This window comes from Mus musculus, chromosome 10 (assembly GCF_000001635.26).
Source record: "Mus musculus strain C57BL/6J chromosome 10, GRCm38.p6 C57BL/6J".
NCBI lineage: Eukaryota > Metazoa > Chordata > Mammalia > Rodentia > Muridae > Mus > Mus musculus.
In genome coordinates, this window is record NC_000076.6 from 84,517,669 (window position 1) to 84,536,519 (window position 18,851).

The window sequence follows — 18,851 nt, forward strand, 5'->3', positions numbered from 1 at the left end:
GAAACGGGGCAGGGTGGGGCAGGGTGGGTTGCTAAACATAGTGCCTCCCTGTGTGGCTGTCATAAAGCCTTTAGAAGAATGACTGTGCATACTCAGTACTCAGGAAGTGTTAGTTACTTGGTACGCCTCCTAGAACCAAGCATGGTAACTTCTCTGCAGATACAGAGATGAAAGACCCAAACACGGAGGGTGCCATCCAGCAAGAAAGCAGTCATGCAAGCCATTGTAGCACAGAGGGAAGAGGCTTTCCGACCAGCAGCCTGGAGGGTGGGGTCCTGGGTGGAGCATTCAAGTCGGCTTAGGGTTCAGGTTCAGAGATGGAGCAGTCTGATTAGGAAAGGAGGAAGATGCTGGAGATGTCATAACAGAGGAAAACAGCCTCATGAGATCCCCAGGAGCTGATGGCAGGAGCCAGCCAGAGGTAGGCATGGAAGATATAGTGGGAAGGGGACACAGACAGACAGACAGACACTTGGGAAAGGCTGTGCTTGTGATCTATGGGGGAGTCCCCAAAGACAAGCCAGAGACAGGAAGGGCAGTGAGGCACAAACACCTGTCTTCATTTCTTCCGGCCATTTCCTGTTTCCCCACTGGACCAGGATTACAGTGAAGGCAGGACTCCATCTGTCTTGCTGTCTGTCTCCTTCATGTGCAGCAGAGTGGTGTTCCGCAGTATCATGAGCCATGAACCAGGCTGCTGGTGATTAGCCTCCGATCCCCAGTTATGGGGGTAAAGAGGAGGCTGGGAAGAGAGGGTGGTGGTGTGTTAAGGCTTTATCCCCCGTGATGTGGAAAGGGAGAGTGTCCTAGTTAGGGTGAGCATTGCTATGATAAAACACCACGGTCAAAAAGCAAATGGGAAGAAAAGGATTTATTTCAATCACAGTTCTGTATCAACTGTACATCGTCAAAAGCAGTGAGGGCAGGAACTCAGACAGGGCAGGAACCTGGAGGCAGGAGCTGATGCAGGGGCCGTGGAGGGGTCCTGCTTACTGGCTTGCTCTGTATGGCTTGCTCAGCCTGCTTTCTTTTCTTTTTTTCTTCCTTTCTTTCTTTTCTTTTTCTTTTTCTTTTTCTTTTTCTTTTTTGAGACAGGGTTTCTCTGTGTAGTCTTGGCTGGGCAGTGGTGGCGCATGCCTTTAATCCCAGCACTTGGGAGGCAGAGGCAGGTGGATTTCTGAGTTCGAGGCCAGCCTGGTCTACAGAGTGAGTTCCAGGTCAACCTGCTTTCTTATAGAACCCAGGGCTACCAGGCCAGGAATGGTACCACCTGCCATGGACCACCCCATTTGGGTATGGGGTCCCTGGAATGAGGGTCCTCAAAGCTAGGTGGGTAAGAGTTTGGCAGTGACAAACAGAAACATAGAGGCAGTTTGAATCTGAGTGTATTTTGCAGCTCCCAAGCAGGGGATTTTATATATTAAAAAACCAAACATTACATCTCTTAGAAACTATATCCAATGAAACAATCACAGATACCAAAAAAAAATCATTTGGCACAGTAAAGCACAAAAGTTATCCAAGCATTACAACTCTGAAACTATGTATTTAGTGAACCACAAACAAAACAGGTAACATCATTATAAATCATCAAAATATAACAATTCTAAAAGGATGTATTCAGTGGGCGCTGTCATCCAAGGCTTGTGGCATATTTCCAGGAGCAGGTTAATAAATCTTTAACGGTCAGTGCCCTTAACCACTGAACTAACTTTCCAGCCCCATGGTCAATTATTATTTAATATCCAGTGCCTGATTTTTTTATAAATCTTCAATGTATAAATTTAAACTATTGTAATTCTTTCTAATTAAGGCTTTCTTTACCATATACCAAAATCCATCTCTGATGACACACATGTATCCATATGAGATTTTATTGTTGGGAAAGTTTTTATCTATCATAATAGCTTTGTAAATGATTTAGAAAGTAAAGCGTTGGTTTCCCTGGGGATAAGGTCATGTTAGTGACCCCCATCTCTAGGGATGGTTTCTTACCCATTATTCTCACTTAAGATCTTGGCCTAGGCTGCCAGGAACGTGTAAATAAGAAAAGGAATAAGAGAAAACAAAACAGATAGATTGTCATAAGAACTACGGCTCAATATTTTTTTCTCCGGCGAAGAGTTCCACAACCGGTTCCAGGAGGCCTCCTCCTTTTGAGGTTGATCACCTTGGTCTGTCACACAGCTCCTACTGGAGGTGGTGTGGCAACCACCCACAATGAGCTGCCCCACCCCATCAATCACTAAGAAAATGCCCTACAGATTTGCCTACAGTCTGATCTTATGGAAGCATTTTTTTCAAACGAGGCTCCCTCCTTTCTGATGACTGTAGCTTGTGTCCAGTGGATATAAAACTACCCAGCACGGGAAGGAAAGAGGTGGGAATCTTGGAACTCCTGAGCTTTGGCTTAACTGTTGTGAGGATTCCTGATCCTCCATTTAGAAATGGGGGATGAGAACTTGGATCTGCTAACAAGTGAGGTGAATGGAAGAAGGGCCTCTGGGTATCAGTGGAAAACCTGATCATCGTCTTTAGAAGCCTGGCCTGCACAGAGTTGTGGGGAGGAATACTATGCAGATATCAAACGATACAGACACATACACATAAAAAAAGGGGTGGGGGGCTGGAGAGATGACTCAGCAGGTAAGAGCAAGTGTTGCTCTTGCTGAGGACCCAGGTTCCATTCCTAGCATGGGCGCGGCAGCTCACAGCCATCCATGACTCCAGATCCCGGCTATCCAAAGCCTTCCTTCTCTTGACTTCCACTGGCACCAGCCGCCCATATGATCTATATAAACGTATGCAGGCAAATGATTCGCATACATAAGATTTAAAAATATAAATAAATCTCTAAAAAGAACAGGAAATGACGTTGCACCATGTATGCTGGCTTAGTGTATTTGCTCATCATAATTCTTGTAAAAATTACTGAGTTGGGGCTTATATATATATCTTATATCTTTTAACCTATAGCTACCTCCTTCCATATTTGTTCCCCATAGGTGGAAATAAATGCCTAGCGCCATACAAGTATAATTTTGCCCTTGGATTTGTAACTTAGAAATTATCCGGTCCAGTGCTTCGCAAACTGAGAGCCCCAAGCCATCAATAGAACAATGACAGAGACCGACTGGAAATGGAGATCTGCGAGCATCCGCATCTGTATTGGTCAGGCTCTGGCAGAGCCTCTCAGGGGACAGCCATACCAGGCTCCTGCTAACAAGAACTTCTTGGCATCAGCAATAGTGTCTGGGTTTGGTGTCTGCATGTGGGATGGATCCCCAGGTGGGGCAGCCTCTGGATGGCCTTTCCTTCAGTCTCTGCTCCACTCTTTGTTCCTGCATTTTCTTTAGCCAGAAACAATTCTGGTTTAAATTTTTTGAGATGGGTGGGTGGCCCCATTCCTCAATTGGGGGCCGTACCTAACCTCTGCATATGGTCTCTACGGGTTCTCTCGCCCCTTTGTTGGGTATTTCAGCTAATGTCAACCCCGTTAGGTTCTGGGAGCCTCTTGCTTTCCTGGCATCTGGGACTTTCTTGTGGCTACCCCCAGTTCCCCATCCCCAACTGCCACTCACCTCATTCAATTTCCTGACCCTCTGTATGTCCCCCCACCCCTGTCCCCTCCACACCTGATCCTGTCCCCCTTTTCCCCTTCCCCTCCCTCTCCCTCTCAGGATCCTCTCTCCCTCTACCTCCCATGATTATTTTGTTCCCCTTTCTAAGTAGGACTGAAGCATCCACACTTTGGTCTTCCCTCTTCTTGAGCTTCATGTGATCCATGAGTTGTATTGTGGGTATTCCGAGCTTTTTTCCTAATATCCACTTATCGGTGAGTACATACCATGTGTGTTCTTTTGTGACTGGGTTACCTCACTCAGGCTGATATTTTCTAGTTCCATCCATTTGCCTGGGAATTTCATGAAGTCGTTTTTTTTTTTTTAAATAGCTGAGTAGTACTCCATTGTGTAAATGTACCACACTTTCTGTATCCATTCCTCTGTTGAGAGACATTTGGATTGTTTACAGCTCTGGCTATTATAAATAAGGCTGATATGAACATAGTGGAGCATGTGTCCTTGTTATATGTTGGAGCATCTTTTGGGTATATGCCCAGGAGTGGTATAGCTGCATCCTCAGATGTGAGGGGAAGAACTGAAGGAGCTGAAGGGGTTTGCAACTCCATAGGAAGAACAACATCAACCAACCAGACCCAGCAAAGCTCCCAGGGACTAAACCACCAACCAAAGAGTACACATGAGGGGACCCATGGCTCCAGCTGCATATGCAGCAGAGGATGGCCTTGTCGAGCATCAATGGGAAGGGAGGCCCTAGGTCCTGTGGAGACTTGATGCCCCAACATAGGAGAATGCTAGGGCAGTAAGGCAGGAGTGGTGGGTAGATGGGAGAGCACCTTCATAGAAGCAGGGAGGAGAGGGGATGGGATTGGGGTTTGCAGAGGGGAAACCGGGAAGAGGGATAACATTTGAAATAAAAATAAATAAAATAGCCAATTAAAAAAAAGAAAGAAAAGAAAAGAAACGAAAGAAATGGAGATATATTATTCTCAGCCCTCTGCACCTCTATCACATACAAACCTACAAGACCAGAATTGTGTGGTGTGTGGGTGTGAGCACGTGTGTGTGAGCACATGTGTGTGTGAGAGAGAGAGCACGTGTGTGTGTGTGAGCGCGCGCGTGTGTGTGAGCACGTGTGTGTGTGTATGTGTGTGTGTGTGTGTGAGAGAGAGAGCACGTGTGTGTGTGTGTGTGTGTGTGTGTGTGTGTGTGTGTATGTGAGCACGTGTGTGTGTGTGTGTGTGTTCACATGCATGAACAGGTACATGTGCAGATGTTCTAGAGACTAAAAGTTGATGCCCGGCGTCCTCAATTCCTCTCACAGGATCTCTCATTAACCTGGAGCTCAAAGATTTGGGTAGTAGTCTGATTGGCTAGTTGAGGCTCAGGGACAGGCACATGCTGCCACACCCAGCTTTTTTTTTTTTTTTAATGCAGGTTCTGGGGTCCAGGTCCTCATGCATGGGCAGCAAGCTGTTTACTGACAGAGCCATCTCTCAGGCTCTGTCATCTCTGTTAACGTGGTTTCCTGGTGGCACCAACCCATGTTTACAGTGGGAGAGCCACTGGTCTGAACTGTGTTATCTTTTGCAGATGAGGAAAATGAGATCCGGAGAAAACAAAAGATGGACTTTCCAGGCATCGCTGTCACGGTGTTGTGGCAGCAGGACCAGATCCAGACATCTGAAGAAGATGCTAAGCAGCTGAGACCAAACTGAGACCCCACCAGGGGCTGGTGCTTCTGCAGCAGAGGAGGTTTTAAGAAGTGATCCACAGAGAGGAAATCTGCCACGTTCCCCCCAAGACATCCATCTCCTGGGTTGCCACTCCAGAATGGGAATGGCGCAGACCTCACGGGAAGTCACCGGGGACAGCCCATTTTCTAGGTCTCTAGGGCCTTTTACCCATTGCAGTACTCCTATGTGAGTTACAGCCCAGTGAGGGAAGAGATTAAATTAGCACTTTGATGAGGGAAATTGTAATACAAATTGTTCCCTGAAAGACATTTGATGACTAAAACCACCCTGCTTGTGACCCGTTTTTTTTTTCCTCCAGGTATCCTTACCTTTAACATTCCGCCCCCTGCCCCGTGTTACCTTACTTTCCGTCTCTGATACCCCCGTGCGCATGCCTTTCCTTCACATCTCCTTTATCGTCTCTGACAATTTGTCTCCTTAATTCAATAGTAAATATGGGTGAGTCACTCAGAAAACAGACCGCTTCACTGAGCTCCAGACTGGGTGTCCCTGTGTGCGCAACATGAATGCCCCCTGCCGCTCTTATATCCTCCTCCAGTTGCCAGGGATGGCCCTCTTCACCCCCACCCCAAGCTATACATTTAGCATGCATAGTGACATGGCTCTGGAACCTCTCGGGGGCAACTTTCCTGTGTGCTCCTTGTCTGAATCTTCAGAAGACCAAGCGAAGTTAGCTGGATCGTCCTCCAAGGCTCGTCTTGCTCTCCTCCAATCCTGCAAGGAGTGGGGTGGGGGGTGGCTTGCATACGGTATTGTAACTCCTCACCCTGCCTAAAATCCTTCGTTGGTCCCCATAGAGAGTAAGATTCAGATTCACAGAAGCCTCCAGGACCTGGTCCCAGACAAAATCCTGCAACCTCAGCCCCCACTCCACGGCGCCCCCTAGAGGCACTAGGAGAAAAGCAAGAGGAGAGTAAGCGGTCCTGGGGACCAGTCAGTGTCCAGCCTGGTTCTCTGTTCCTGCCATAAGAATTGCATTCAATTTCTCCATTGTCTTGGCCACTCCGAAACCCAGGATCTGTTGCCTGCTGACTTGTAGACGTGCACCAATGTCAATGCTGGACTCCGTCACCTCCTTATATAGTTACCTGCGTAAATCATATCCCCGCACCCACCCACACGCCTAGAAGTGTTTAAATATTATTTTCTCCATTCCCCACCATCAGGATCTCACTCTGAAGGCAGACTGGCTTGGGGCTGGTGGCCGTCCTCTCTCCGTCTCCAAAGTGTTGGGATTTACAGTTGTGTGCCACTATGTCTGTCTTATTCAATCTTTGGATTTCTGGATGGGTTGTGCATTCACGGGCCCCAGCATATATGCAAGATATCATACTAAGCTGACTCTGTCTGCCTATAATACCACTCAACCCTCACAACCGCCATGTGTGAGAGAGATCATTCCATCATCTGCCTATCAGCACCAGCAGGTGGACAACCTCCTCACTGGCATGCTGTGAGCCCTGTCTTCATCTCACTGTGGTCTCTTATCTAGTCTATTCTTCTATTTTATTCAATTCTTCTCTTCTATTCTTCTATTCTAGTCTACTGCTGGATCAGCAGTTTAATCTATATCTTCAGCATCCCATTGCTATTCTTATTCAAAGAATGAACTAACTTGACATTTCCCAAAGATTTCCACCTCTCCTCACTGGGCTTTCTAAACCTCTTCCAAACATCTCTAGGACAATCCCAGCAGAACTGGTCACTACACCTCCACCAACACTGTCTTTTCTAGACGCAGCACCTGCAGTTCCTCAGGACAGCAGTTTAGGTAATTCTCTCAAATGGGCCTAGGATCACAAGCCTCTCCCAGGCTTTTACTTCACTGATGCTTAGCACAATGTCTAATGGTGGGACCAGTAAGTGTTGAATGAATGAATGGATAAATGAATGAATGAATGAGTGGATAAATGACCAGCCAGCTAGAAACACAGGTATAAATGACACCTGCACCTGGCTCCCCCATTCCATGAGTTGGAGACCACTTACTTCCCTGCATGAAGGTTCTGAAGCAGGCCAGTGGAGACCTGCACCGCCCAGAGAGATGGCAGAGAAGGAGGACACACTCAGAGCTGGAGGTGGGTGCTGAAGTTTGTTGTCTATTATAATGTTAAGTGTGGGCCTCCAAGACTTGGAGTTGCATGTAGACCCAAGTGACCCTACCCCAAATTATTTTTGATCGGTAAATAAAGATGTCAGCAGCCGATAGCTGGGCAGAAGAGACATAGGTGGGGGTTAGGTTTTTGGGGGCTTGGGGTCAGAGGGACCACGAGGGGAAGAAGGTGAAGGCAAAGAAGCTACCATGGGTTAGATGAGTCATAAAAACATGGCCTGAGGCCTGGCCAATTGGAGTTAAAAGCACCCCAGATTAAAACATAGTAAGTAGTAATACCTTGGGTTATTTACAGGAAAGTAGATTTTAGTAGTAAAGAAGGCAGATATCTGCCCCGCTCTTGTACAGTTTAAGGCTTACTGTAAATACAAAGGTTGTGTGTGTTTTATCTGGGAACTAAATGGTTAACGGCTGGGTGGACAGCCCAGGTCGGGATTAAAAATTTCTACAAGTGGGTTCAAGTCTCATCTCATGATTCCCGATCTCAGCCTGCTGCGCCTTTGGAACATGAAATGACGCTTGCGCAGTGCTCAGCCCAGGCCTGCACACAGGTACAAAATAAGCAGTATCTGCTCCCGTCTGTGGACGGGAGCCCAGGGATGTACAGGATCTGCCCAGGTAGGCATCAGCCATCTCAGAGTCCTCAAGGCAGTGGTGCCCCCTGACCACAAGCTAACCAGGTACTAAGTCTTTCAAAGACTTAGACCCTCCCCCAAATCCCTCAGGAAGATCCTACCAGGTAGTCAGGCAGGGATCTGAAGCAACTACGAGGAACATAAAAATAGATCCAATAATAAACCAACAAAAGCCTGTGCCTGCAGGAGTGGAGCCTGCAAAACCTGAGTTAGATCCCTCTGCACACGGGCCACCACACACACTTCCCACCCCCACCCCCTTCCCAAGAGAAAAAAATCTTTTTTGTTGTTGTTGTTTTTTGAGACAGGGTTTCTCTGTATAGCCCTGGCTGTCCTGGAACTCACTTTGTAGACCAGGCTGGCCTCGAACTCAGAAATCTGCCTGCCTCTGCCTCCCGAGTGCACCCGGCTTGAGAAAAAAATAATTTTTAAAAACATTGTACATCGTAAAAAAAAAAAAGTCTTAAGATGGAAAAGTTACCAATTTTCTTATCCCGAACATTTTATGCTGATAAAATGCATCATCACTAAGTTCTCAGAACCCACTGACTGAAGGTCATAACAAAGCTCAAGTGTTTATTAAGAATTAAAAATACTGTAAAGAAGCCATACAGTTCATTTCACAGTAAACTAACAAATCTTGGTTTTCTTTTCAGCTTTTTCTGTTTTTTTTTTCTTTCCTTTTTTTTGGGGGGAGGGGAGAGGGAGTGGAAGGGCAAGGCAGCCATCAAAAACAATACATCTCAAAGGGCAAGGGTACATGGAGAACAATTACAGAAACGCAGCCCACGTGATCCTCACTGACAGATGGGGGCCGGGCGAGGCGAAGGGAGGCCTCTCCAGAGACGCTGTGATAAAACAAAAAGACCTGGCCCACATCTCTCGGGAAGATGCCCAAATCCTCTGTGGAAAATACAGCTCTCACATCAGAACCCAAAGAACACCCCCTCCAAACGCACATGGTGACCCCTCCTAGCCTGATGACACAGGTGGGTCACCAGGACCAGAAGTGCACTGGGCCTTCAGGACCTACTGAATTTGCATAGTTACCGTTTGATTGGATTAGGGAATGGAGAGAGACCACGCCTCTGAGAGTGACTCTCAGGCAGGTTGGGGGTGGATGTGGGGTCCTCTTTCGCCCATTCAGAGCTGACCTCTAGGAGTTTTTACCAGTTCTAAATGGAAGACAAGAATGAGACAGCTTCTAAAAACCCTGGCCAGGAGTATAAAAAAACAAAAAACAAAAACAAAAACAACAAACCAATAAAATTAATTTTCCTTAAAAAATTTTTTAAAAAGTGCCCCCCACCTGTCCTTTGTTGTTTTTCTATTTTACTATAAATTTGACTGCCTGACAGGATCTTTTTTTAGGTTAATCTGCTTCCTGATAATCCCCAGTTAAAGCCACTGTCATCTTTCTAACAGGAGACACATCCTTTTCTGCACAGGGCTGGCTGGGCCTTCAGGAAGCCAAACCAAAAGCAGAAACAGGACTTAAGAAACCAAAGGTGTGTGGTAATAACTGCAAATAAATTAACTGGGCACAGAAAACCAGGGCGGTGTCCAGTCGGTATCTGCTACTTTCCATGGGGTGGGGGAGGGGCGAGAAGGTGATGAGAGGGCACCTGGGAGAAAACAATGGGATTTTTTTTGTTTTGTTTTTTTTGTTTGTTTGGTTTTGGTCGTAAGAAACTGTGCCCACACACGCAGTTCACTTAGATCTTTTCATGGATCTTCTCAACTTTCAGAAACAACCTATCCAGGTCGTTCCGCAGGTCATCCAGCAAGCCCTTGGCTGACTCTAAGTTATTCTCATTCGTTTCGATTTTGACGGAATAGGCCACCAAACTGTCCACGGCAGTCCTGAGCATTTTCAAGTCTGACTCCACTTGGCTCACTGAGGATTTCAGGTTGTCTAGAGAGGACAGTCTGTCCAGGAAGTCCTGAGGAGGCAAGCCCTCGGCCTGGGCTTGGTCCTGGCTGAGCAGTGAGAGCACTTGCTCCTGCAGTGACTCCACGGTACCGGGCAGCTCACCCAGGCTCTGCTTCAGCTCCTTCAAGTCGCTGGACAGCGCCAGCTGGGTCTCCCCCAGGCTCCTGACTGTGCTGGCCAGGTCAGATGAGGAGCCCAGGTTTCCCACGTGCTCCTGCAGCATAGCCAGGCGTTGCTCGTACTCCTGGCTCTTGGACAGGAGCGACTCCAGGCTTTCGGTGTGGCGTGCAGAAGCCACCTGCATTGAGTAGACCCCGTCCTCTACATACTGGAGCCTGGCACCCAGGCCCTCAATCTGCCTCTGCAGTTCCTCTAAGGCTTTGGAGTCTTTGAAGACGGCACCTTCCTCTGACCCATGGGCCCCGACCTTCAGCTGCTGTAGCTCTTCCTCCAGTCTCCGGATGTCCTCTGGGAGACGAGAGGAGGACTCCTCGGACCGCAGAAGCTTCTCCGTGAGGGCCTGCAGAGCCAGGCGCTCTGAGTCGGCCGCCTGCTTGAACGCCTGTTGCTCCTGCTTGAGGCTCACCAGTTCCCGCACCTCTGTGTAGACGTCGGACTCCATCGTCTGAAGGGAACTCTTCAGGGCCTCAATGTCCCTCTCCCTCGACATCATGGAGGCCTGGACCTCCTTCACGGCGTCCTTCAGAGTTTTCACGTCCTGACTGCGATCCCCCTTGGATTCTTCCAGGGAGGCCACCTTCATCTTGACCTCATTGATCTCCTTCTGGCTCCTCTTCTGGACATCAGTGAAGATGGCGATGTTGTCATTGATAGACTTGGTAAGCTCCGTCAGGCGCTCCTCGACTGTGTTCTCCAGGGACGTGAAGTCCCGCTCCCGGGCATCCTTCACCACGTGGATCCCGTCCGACAGATCTTTGAGAATCTCATTCTGCAACTTCTGTAGAACTTCGCTAATTCGGTTGAGCTCGCTCTCCCCTTCCTTCACGGCTTTCTCTGTGAGATCCTGTTTATGCTGGGAGTTTCTCAGGAGGGACTCGAAAGTCCCAAATGTGGCTTGCAGGGATTGGACCTACGACCAAAATCCAGACGTTAGCCACTGAGAACAAACAGCTGTGTTCGCTTACGCTAGCTACCGCTATTCTCTGCATGGCCCGTCCCAGGAGCCTCCAGATCAGCGCTCTCCTTCTAAAGGTAGTTTTACGTGGTGGCTGTGATCACCAACTGCACGGCCCCTCCAGGTACTCCAGAGTCGGCTCATTACCCACATCAGACCAGTCAGCATAGTCCATATGCGACTGTCAACCCTCTCCTCTTAGCAAACCGACAAGCCATGAACAGATGAGTGCCAGGCAGGCTGACAGGGTGGCCAACGCCTTTTCCCACTGAGATTGCTGGCTACAGGATGAGGGAGGCCTAGAGCTGCTCAGACCAGCACGTGACCAGAAACCCATTCATCAATCAAGACAGCACACGGAAACAGGCAAGATGACATTCTGAAGATGTAACTCAATCCCTGAATACAGCTGTTTCTGAGGGAGTTTACTCTTGAACTGTTGGGCCAATCAGAACAGTCTATACTCTCTTCCTTCCCTCCCTCCCTCCTTCTGCTATTTTGGGCTGGCTTTCTAGCACTTGCAGCTGAGCATCACAAATTTTCTTAGGAAATAGCCTGAGACACATGGAGACACTAGGCACAACGCTAAGAGATTAAGTCGAGGTCGGTATCTATCACTTCCAGGTGTGCGGTCTCTGGCCAGCCACTGTCCGACTTCAGTGTCCTCATTTAAAAATGCGAGCAGTGGGCCAGGTGATTTCTTGGGACACTCTGGCCTTTGAGAACACACTGTGATTTTGTTGCTACCCATTCATTCGGCATAAACGCCACTCTCAACTAGCCCAGCAACTCCAATCACGCTGGGCTGGCACACTGACGCAGAAGCCCTGCTGGTCAGGAACCTAGGTCTTAGGTGTGACACCTGTAATGTCTGGTGACAAAATAGTAATAGTAATAATAATAATAATAATAATAATAATAATAATAATAATAATGAAAGAAGAGTAAGCATCCCGGCAGTGTAGCCTTGATTCTGTAAGTCCCTAGGTTCAACTAACTATTTCTGGACTATGTAAGAGACACCCGCTAAGACACCATGAGGTTGTTACCAGCTAAAGCCAGTGTGGAGCGCTCTGTGCGATAAATGATGTTTTTAACAGTCAACAATTAAACGTATTTCAAAGAGGGAGGAAGACTGCCATTCTAGGTTAAACTAAGTTTGAAAGTTTTCCAGGGGTGGAGAGATGCCTACGTGGTTAAGAGAACTGACTGCTCTTCCAGAAGTCCCAGGTTCGATTCCCAGCAATCACATGGCTGTGACTCTAGTTCCTTAGGACCTGATGTCCTCCTTTGACTTCCTCAGGTACCAAGCATGCATGCAGGCATAACACCCAAACACATAAAATAAAAAGAAATCTCTGTGTGTGTGTGGGGGGGGTGTTCCTCTCCATTTAAACAAGAGATGAAATAGGTTGCTTGCCTGGCATTCACAAGACCTAGGTTAGAGGGCCAAGCACTTAATAAATCGGGTCTGGTGGCACACTCCTGTAACCTCAGCACTCAGGAGGGAGAAGTAGAAAGATCAGACGTTCAAATCATCCTAGGCTACATCTGAGGCTGGTCTGGGCTACATGGAATGCTATCTTACAAAACAAAACAAAACACCAACAAATTAAACAATAAGGCTCTGAAGCCAAGCTGGGTAGGCAAATCTTAGCTCAATGCTTCACTGCTGTTTGCTCCTGGACGCGTTACATACTGTCTGTATGTAACTTGTTTCCTTTGCCACAAGGTGTGACAAAAATAGTACCTGACTCACCGATAGTCACCGTGAGAACTGAATGAGTCTAAACAAGTAAAGTGCCTAACTGTGCCTAACCCTCGCTGGCCGCTCCACGCAGTAGCTACTGTCTTCACCAGGCTAAGCTCTGTCCTGAGTTCCTCAGAGGCTCACGGACTCCTAGCAACATCTTCCACTCAATGCCAAAGGAGAAACAGAACAGGGATGCACACAGGATACCCTGGCTGCAGCGCATGCCCACCGACTGCTCCAGGAACTCAAAATCACGTTCACTTCCCAAGTCCCAGGTTGGATCCGACGACTCCCCTCCCCAGCCAAATACAACCTGAGTCATAAAAGAATACGCCGAGAAGGCACTAGAGAGAGGTGACCTCTAAAACTGGGTTAGTAAATCACAATGCCTTCCTGTTCTAAGCACAGCACTGAAAATAGAAGCATGGGGGTGAGCCCAGAGCCTGCAACATGGCAGGCTACCTTCAGTGTTTTCTCAATGGACCAAAGAATGGAGGAATTCAGAGCACTGCCTGATAAAGCCTGGGCAGGCCGAGCTCCTATTTAATCCCAGGTTGGCACTTCACAAATGGCTAGGAAGTTAATCAGATCAGAAACTATTACCAGTCCCCCAAGGAACCCAGTGTCTCCCCTTCTGAGGTCATGGGGTGTGTGTGTGTGTGCTTCTTTATGCACAAAGTGCTCATAACAGTTAAAATGTACTGGATGGATGTCTGTCCTTTTGACATGTGGGGGATGTCTGCTGTGTGGTGCGTGAATGCCAGCGACGGAATAATGGCTGCAACTCCATCCCTGCCTTTGTGGAGCCTTCTGGGGTAACAGTGGACAGGCCGGTGCTACTACTAATGGCTGACAGTCAACGGGGCTGTCGCAGGCATACAGAGGCCAGACACTGACTGCTCTCCCTGTTCACTTGTTTGTGTGTTTGTTTGTTTCTTTGACACAAGGTCTCTTACTGGAGCTGGAGTACCCCGATTTGGCTGGACAGGCCGGCTGGCAAACTCCAGAGATACCTCCTGTCTGTGCCTCCCCAACAATGGGATTCCAAGTGTGGACTTTTACACAGGCCCGAGAAATCTGAACCCATGTTCTTATGCTTTCACAGTAAGCACTTTACCAGCTGGGCTATCCCCAATCCCAGTTCTTACAAACCTTGATGGCGCCTTCCTCTTGCCTGGAGAATGAGAAACAGGCTCAAAGAGGAAAGCGATTTGCATACAGCTGTGAATGGGAAGGGGTAAAACCAACAAAGAGACCAAAAGGCAACATAGGAACTAACACCCATGTTCTTCAACCTGGATCTAACCACTTTGGGCTCAAGCTTCCAACTTCCCCTGTATTCTGTCACTGGAAGGCTAGCTACCTTCTGTCCTTCAGGTATAGTCGAGATTGTCCCCTTACCTGTATGGGGTCATGCCATCTCCTGATACTTCTAATGACCAGCCCTGTCCCACATACAAACCCACAAGCCCTTTCTTCTCAAAGTGTGCATAAGTTCCCCACCCCTGAAACCTACTTAGGATGCCACTTCACAAGCTTGATCTGCGCCTTTTCCTCCTCCATATCCTCCACAGGGCTCACGCACAGCCATACAACTATCAGGCTTCAATAAATATTATGACTGATTAGGAAGAGAGGAAACGGGCTAGCGATCAGACTCCCGCGGGGTGTCTGTGTTCTTAGGATGGTCTGACATTCAGCAGGCAGAGCAGAATCGCCCACTTCATTTCCCCAGCTAAGTCACCTCCCTTGGCCTACACCACTTCACAGGCTGACTCACTCCAGTTGCTCTTCCAGTCTTGAGAGGAAATTCCTAGTGGTGCACACTCAACAAAAAAGTAGGGACTTGGCAGGGCAAGCGGCATGCTGGGAAAGGAGGCCGTGGTTCCGGGCTCAGAAATGGCGGGATTTTTTGTTTCCGTCCAGCAAGTGCGTTTCATTGAGCAAGGATGTGGGTGGAGAGGATGGAGAAGGCACTAGAGGGAAGGGGGCTACACTTGGGCTGGAAGGGTAGAAACTGAGCAGTTTGCCATGAGAGTTGTCTGGTCATTCCTGAAACAGCTCGCTGGGGAATCCTTCCTCACGAATGGCCCACACTTTCTTCCACAATCTGCGACTCAAGCCAGCTGTGGTCTGTGTCAACTCACTTTGTGTCTCTTAAACCTCAATATTCGGGTCTGGAAAATGGAGTCAAATTTGTCAGCCCTCTCTTCCTCCCTCTAGTTAACTCTTTGAGTGAGGAAATAAAATACATGAATACGCTGTCTACACACCACATAAGTGTGATCTAATACTTCTGGCCTGTGTTTCCCCTAAAGCTGGAGTAGGCGACTTCAAAGGCCCACATGGGCTCCTTGGTCCAGCTAAGGACAAGGGACCTAAAGATAGACGTTTCATCTGAACTTAGCAAATGACTAAGCTCACTAGCTTCCCCCACCCCCACCCCCAAAACTCTAGGTCTATTAAAAACTGGCTCGGGTGACTCCTACTGGCATAGCCAAGGTGAAGTCTTGACTAGAGGCTTCCGGGGATGCGATGATTTCCCTTCCAGGCTCCTGTTCGGGCAACTCTGTCCATTCAACGGTTCCTAATGCAAAAAGAATGGGCTACGTAGAGCCTGCCGGCTTCCTTACAGGTCACCGCTAATGTCCTGTGACAGGCCCTTGGCCCATCCTCCCCCAATGGTCTGGCCATCCTCAGAGTCCGCTCCATCCCTCTCTGAGACCATTAACAAAGCGGGTCTGGGACCGCCCTGGCGACTAGGGCGCTGGGGTCCCAGCTCTTGCCACAGGGCCTGGGCAGGAAAGGACCAGGGCCCCTTCAGGGAGGGCAGGAGTAGAGTCCCGACCCCGCAAAAGCTGGAGTACCCACCTTCTGCTCGACGCCCTGCAAGCCCTGGCCCAGCTCATCCCTCTGACGGGAGAAGTCCTGGTGGCCACGCCGGACCTGCTGGACCTCCTCCAGGACGTGATGGACATACCAGCCCGAGAAGGCGGCCGCCGCCACCAGGGAGAGGTAGAAGAGAAAGTTGAGCACCCGGCCAAGCCTGCGCGAGCAGGACGCGGAGGACGCGTTGGCGGTGGCGGCTGAGGACCGGCCGCGGTGGCCGCCCCGGTGCGCCTGGTTCTGCGGGTGCTGCGGCGGGTGCGGCGCGGGAGGCTGCGGCTGCTGCGGCGCCGCCGGCGGCTTCTTCGCCACGTCATCCGCGCCGCCCGACGGGTGGGCGCCCTTGTCCGAGGGGCTCGCGGCGCCGTGGCCGCCCTTGGAGCCCCTTTGTTTGGCCGAGGGCATGGCGGCGGCGGCGGCTCGGCGGGATGGGCGAGCGGGGCGCGCGGCCCGGGACGCTGGCTCCGGCTCCCACGGGGACTGCGCGGGCGGCACGCGGGCGCAGCGGCGTCGGAGCGGCCGGGAACGTGGGGCGACGAGGAAGGAGGCCGGCCGCGGAAGGAGGAGGGGGCCTGGCTCCGCCGCCGCCGCGGCGCCGACCCCGCCTCCCGGGAAGGGAGGCCGAGCCCAGCCCGAGCGCCTGCCACGCAAGCGGGCCGCCGCCCCTCCTCCCTTCGCTGCGACCCCGCGGAGGGCGGGCGGAGCCCGGCGGGGCGAGGCTGGGCGCGGCTGCCCGGATGGCTGAGACTCCCAGTGCCCCGGCTACCCTCGAGAGGAGTCAGCGGGGTGGGGGTGCCTCCTGAGCACTGTGCTGAGCACGATCCCCACCCGGGCCGAGGGGGAGTGCTAGGGGGAGCGGAAAGCACGGTTCTGGAAGGTGGGGACAGGACGGGGGGGGGGGGGGTCAGACGCCCTACTTGCCCACCACTAAGCCGGGAACACCCCTCCTCTAAGGCCGCCCTGCAGCCGGGCCAGGCCTGTCTCTTCCCGAGAATTTTTGGGCTCGAAGGACTCTGCACCCAAGCACCTTGGGTATGGACTAGAACTTGTCCTAGGGAGCTGAGTTACTGAGTTATTGAGTTACTGAGTTACAGACCCTCTTTGCCTGGGCAGTAGACTGTATGCAACACCCCCAGGCCCCTTGGTTCTCTTTTCTTTTGGGGTATCATACAGTCTCTCCACAGCTCCAGTTCCTGACAGGCTCTGGGTTGAGTGTAGAGAAGCCATCAGCACCCTCACTTAGAGGGACACAGGTTGAGGTTGTCACTTCCACATTTGTAAAAAGAAATATAGCAGTGCCAGACCTGTGCTTATCAGCTGGTATGGGCTCTAAAATCCTCGCAAAAGCTTTGAACGGTTGAGATTACATTTGCCCATTTTATAGGAAACACACAAGGCTGAGCCTCGACCCCAACAGAATGCCTCAAGGTCCCACACAGCCGTGTTTTGAACCTTGGGCTGATGCTTCTGAAGCCCATGGGTGAGTCTTCACTCATGACTGGGAGGGAAACCAGAGCCCACCATCAGTGCAGATCATTGGTAATACCAATCTGGACCTTTTCCCCTGCACCTGGCTCCCGCAGTCCTAGTGTGTACTTCTGCGCGGCAGAAGTAGGGATGCTATTTCTTCTGTCTGTAACTTCCTCCCAATCTGCTTAGAAGGGGGAAAAAATTAGAAACAAAACTGGAATCTTCCCATGTTCAAATACCACCACTTCCATACTTTGGTGGTCACATGCCCGACAATACCCCTCTTGAGAAAAGTATTTTCGAGGAGACACTGAATGTGCAACTTTACAAGGGCAAAACTTTGCTGAAGGCCCACTGTGTGCCAGAGAGATGTCTGTCCACTGCTAGAGGCACCTTCCTCAAGGACAATCTTGTTGCTCCTCATTCTTTTCGTAAATCACCTTTAAAATCTGAATAGGCACATATGTGCCTGTGATCACGGGCTCTGGGTCCTGGCAGGGGGTGGGGGTGGGGGTGGGGGAAAGCATGTTTTAATGTTTTAAAAACCAACGCCTAAGAACCGAGACAATAAATGAAAAGAGAACTTGGAAAGCAAACCGTGAGCTGTACACAGAGTAGAGAATGAGGAATAATTTGGAGAATGAATTTGCATAGTAGGAGAACAGGAAGGCTATTTCTGAGCAGGAAGTGGGGTAAGCCCAGGACACCTGTCTTGACTAGAAGGGTGTGTGCTGTGTATAGAGAATGGCTGCCCATTGCAAAAGGCCACAAAATAAGGTAGCAAAAGAAGCAGGAGAGTCACTGCTATTGTGGGGAAAACACAGAGGAGATTAAATTTGGGCCAGAGTGTGCCCTAGCGAAAGCATCTGCTCTAGACAGAAGAGAACGCCCCCTCCTTGGGCTGAATAGCAGATACTGTAGCAGAAACCTCTTAGCTCAACAAAGCACAGGGTTCCTCAGCCTGAAGTACAGGGAGACAGGAGATGAGAGTCCTAAGATGACCAGGACTACCTTGCTTAAAAACCATCTCAGTTCAAGGTGTGATTAAGATTACTGATGTGCGAATGGAGACCTTCTCCTCCATCGTCTGTGTTAAGGAGACAGCAGCAGGCTGGAACCCAGCCAAGCTCTGGCCTGGAGGCAGGAGCCCTGTTTGCTCTTTGAGCCGTGGCTTTGCCATCAAATTCCATGACCTTGAGTAGTGGACATAACTCCCCCTCTGGACTTCAGGGCCACCTTCTCTGTAAAGCACATCTCTAAAGCTCCTTTTTATTATGGCATGAATCTGTTCCTTAAAGAAAACAGTCGTTTATTTGTTAGTGAAAATAATCAGTGTTGTTTAGTTTTTTTTTTTTCTAGGAGTTACATGTGAGAGCTGGGGTGGGAATGGGAGGCATCTTGGCTTTTCTCCTGTCAAGCACTGGAGAAGAGTGGGTGACAGGTCAGAGCGATGCCTGGGTTGATAAAGTGCTTGCCTTACAAGCACATGGACCTGCATTTGATCTCCAGAACCCATGTTAAAGGCCGTTCCAAGACCGGGACGATCACTTGGTGGATAAGAGCATTCATTGCACAAGCATGAGGACTT

The 18,851-nt window shown here is 49.7% G+C and overlaps 1 protein-coding gene and 1 long non-coding RNA gene across 2 annotated transcripts; one reads left to right on the forward strand and one right to left on the reverse strand.

Annotated features, from left to right (window-relative positions):
- Nucleotides 1–34: 34 nt before the first annotated feature.
- E230014E18Rik lies at nucleotides 35–5,603 on the forward strand. The gene is made up of 2 exons (XR_003948929.1): nucleotides 35–421; nucleotides 3,006–5,603. It is a non-coding gene; the product is annotated as an RIKEN cDNA E230014E18 gene (long non-coding RNA).
- Nucleotides 5,604–8,636: 3,033 nt separating this feature from the next.
- Ckap4 (cytoskeleton-associated protein 4) lies at nucleotides 8,637–16,220 on the reverse strand. Its single transcript, NM_175451.1, has 2 exons — nucleotides 15,779–16,220; nucleotides 8,637–11,109 (listed from the first exon to the last, which is right to left on the reverse strand). Exons 1-2 carry the CDS (start codon nucleotides 16,196–16,198, stop codon nucleotides 9,802–9,804), a joined length of 1,728 nt encoding a protein of 575 aa, NP_780660.1. The 5' UTR covers nucleotides 16,199–16,220; the 3' UTR covers nucleotides 8,637–9,801.
- Nucleotides 16,221–18,851: the final 2,631 nt, after the last annotated feature.

Excerpts from the sequence above, each read along its gene's own strand:
- Ckap4 (NM_175451.1), bottom strand. The coding sequence starts at position 16,198 with ATGCCCTCGGCCAAACAAAGGGGCTCCAAGGGCGGCCACGGCGCCGCG. Across the intron at positions 11,110-15,778 it reads TGCAGGGCGTCGAGCAGAAG|GTCCAATCCCTGCAAGCCAC; the intron begins GTGGGTACTCCA and ends TTTTGGTCGTAG.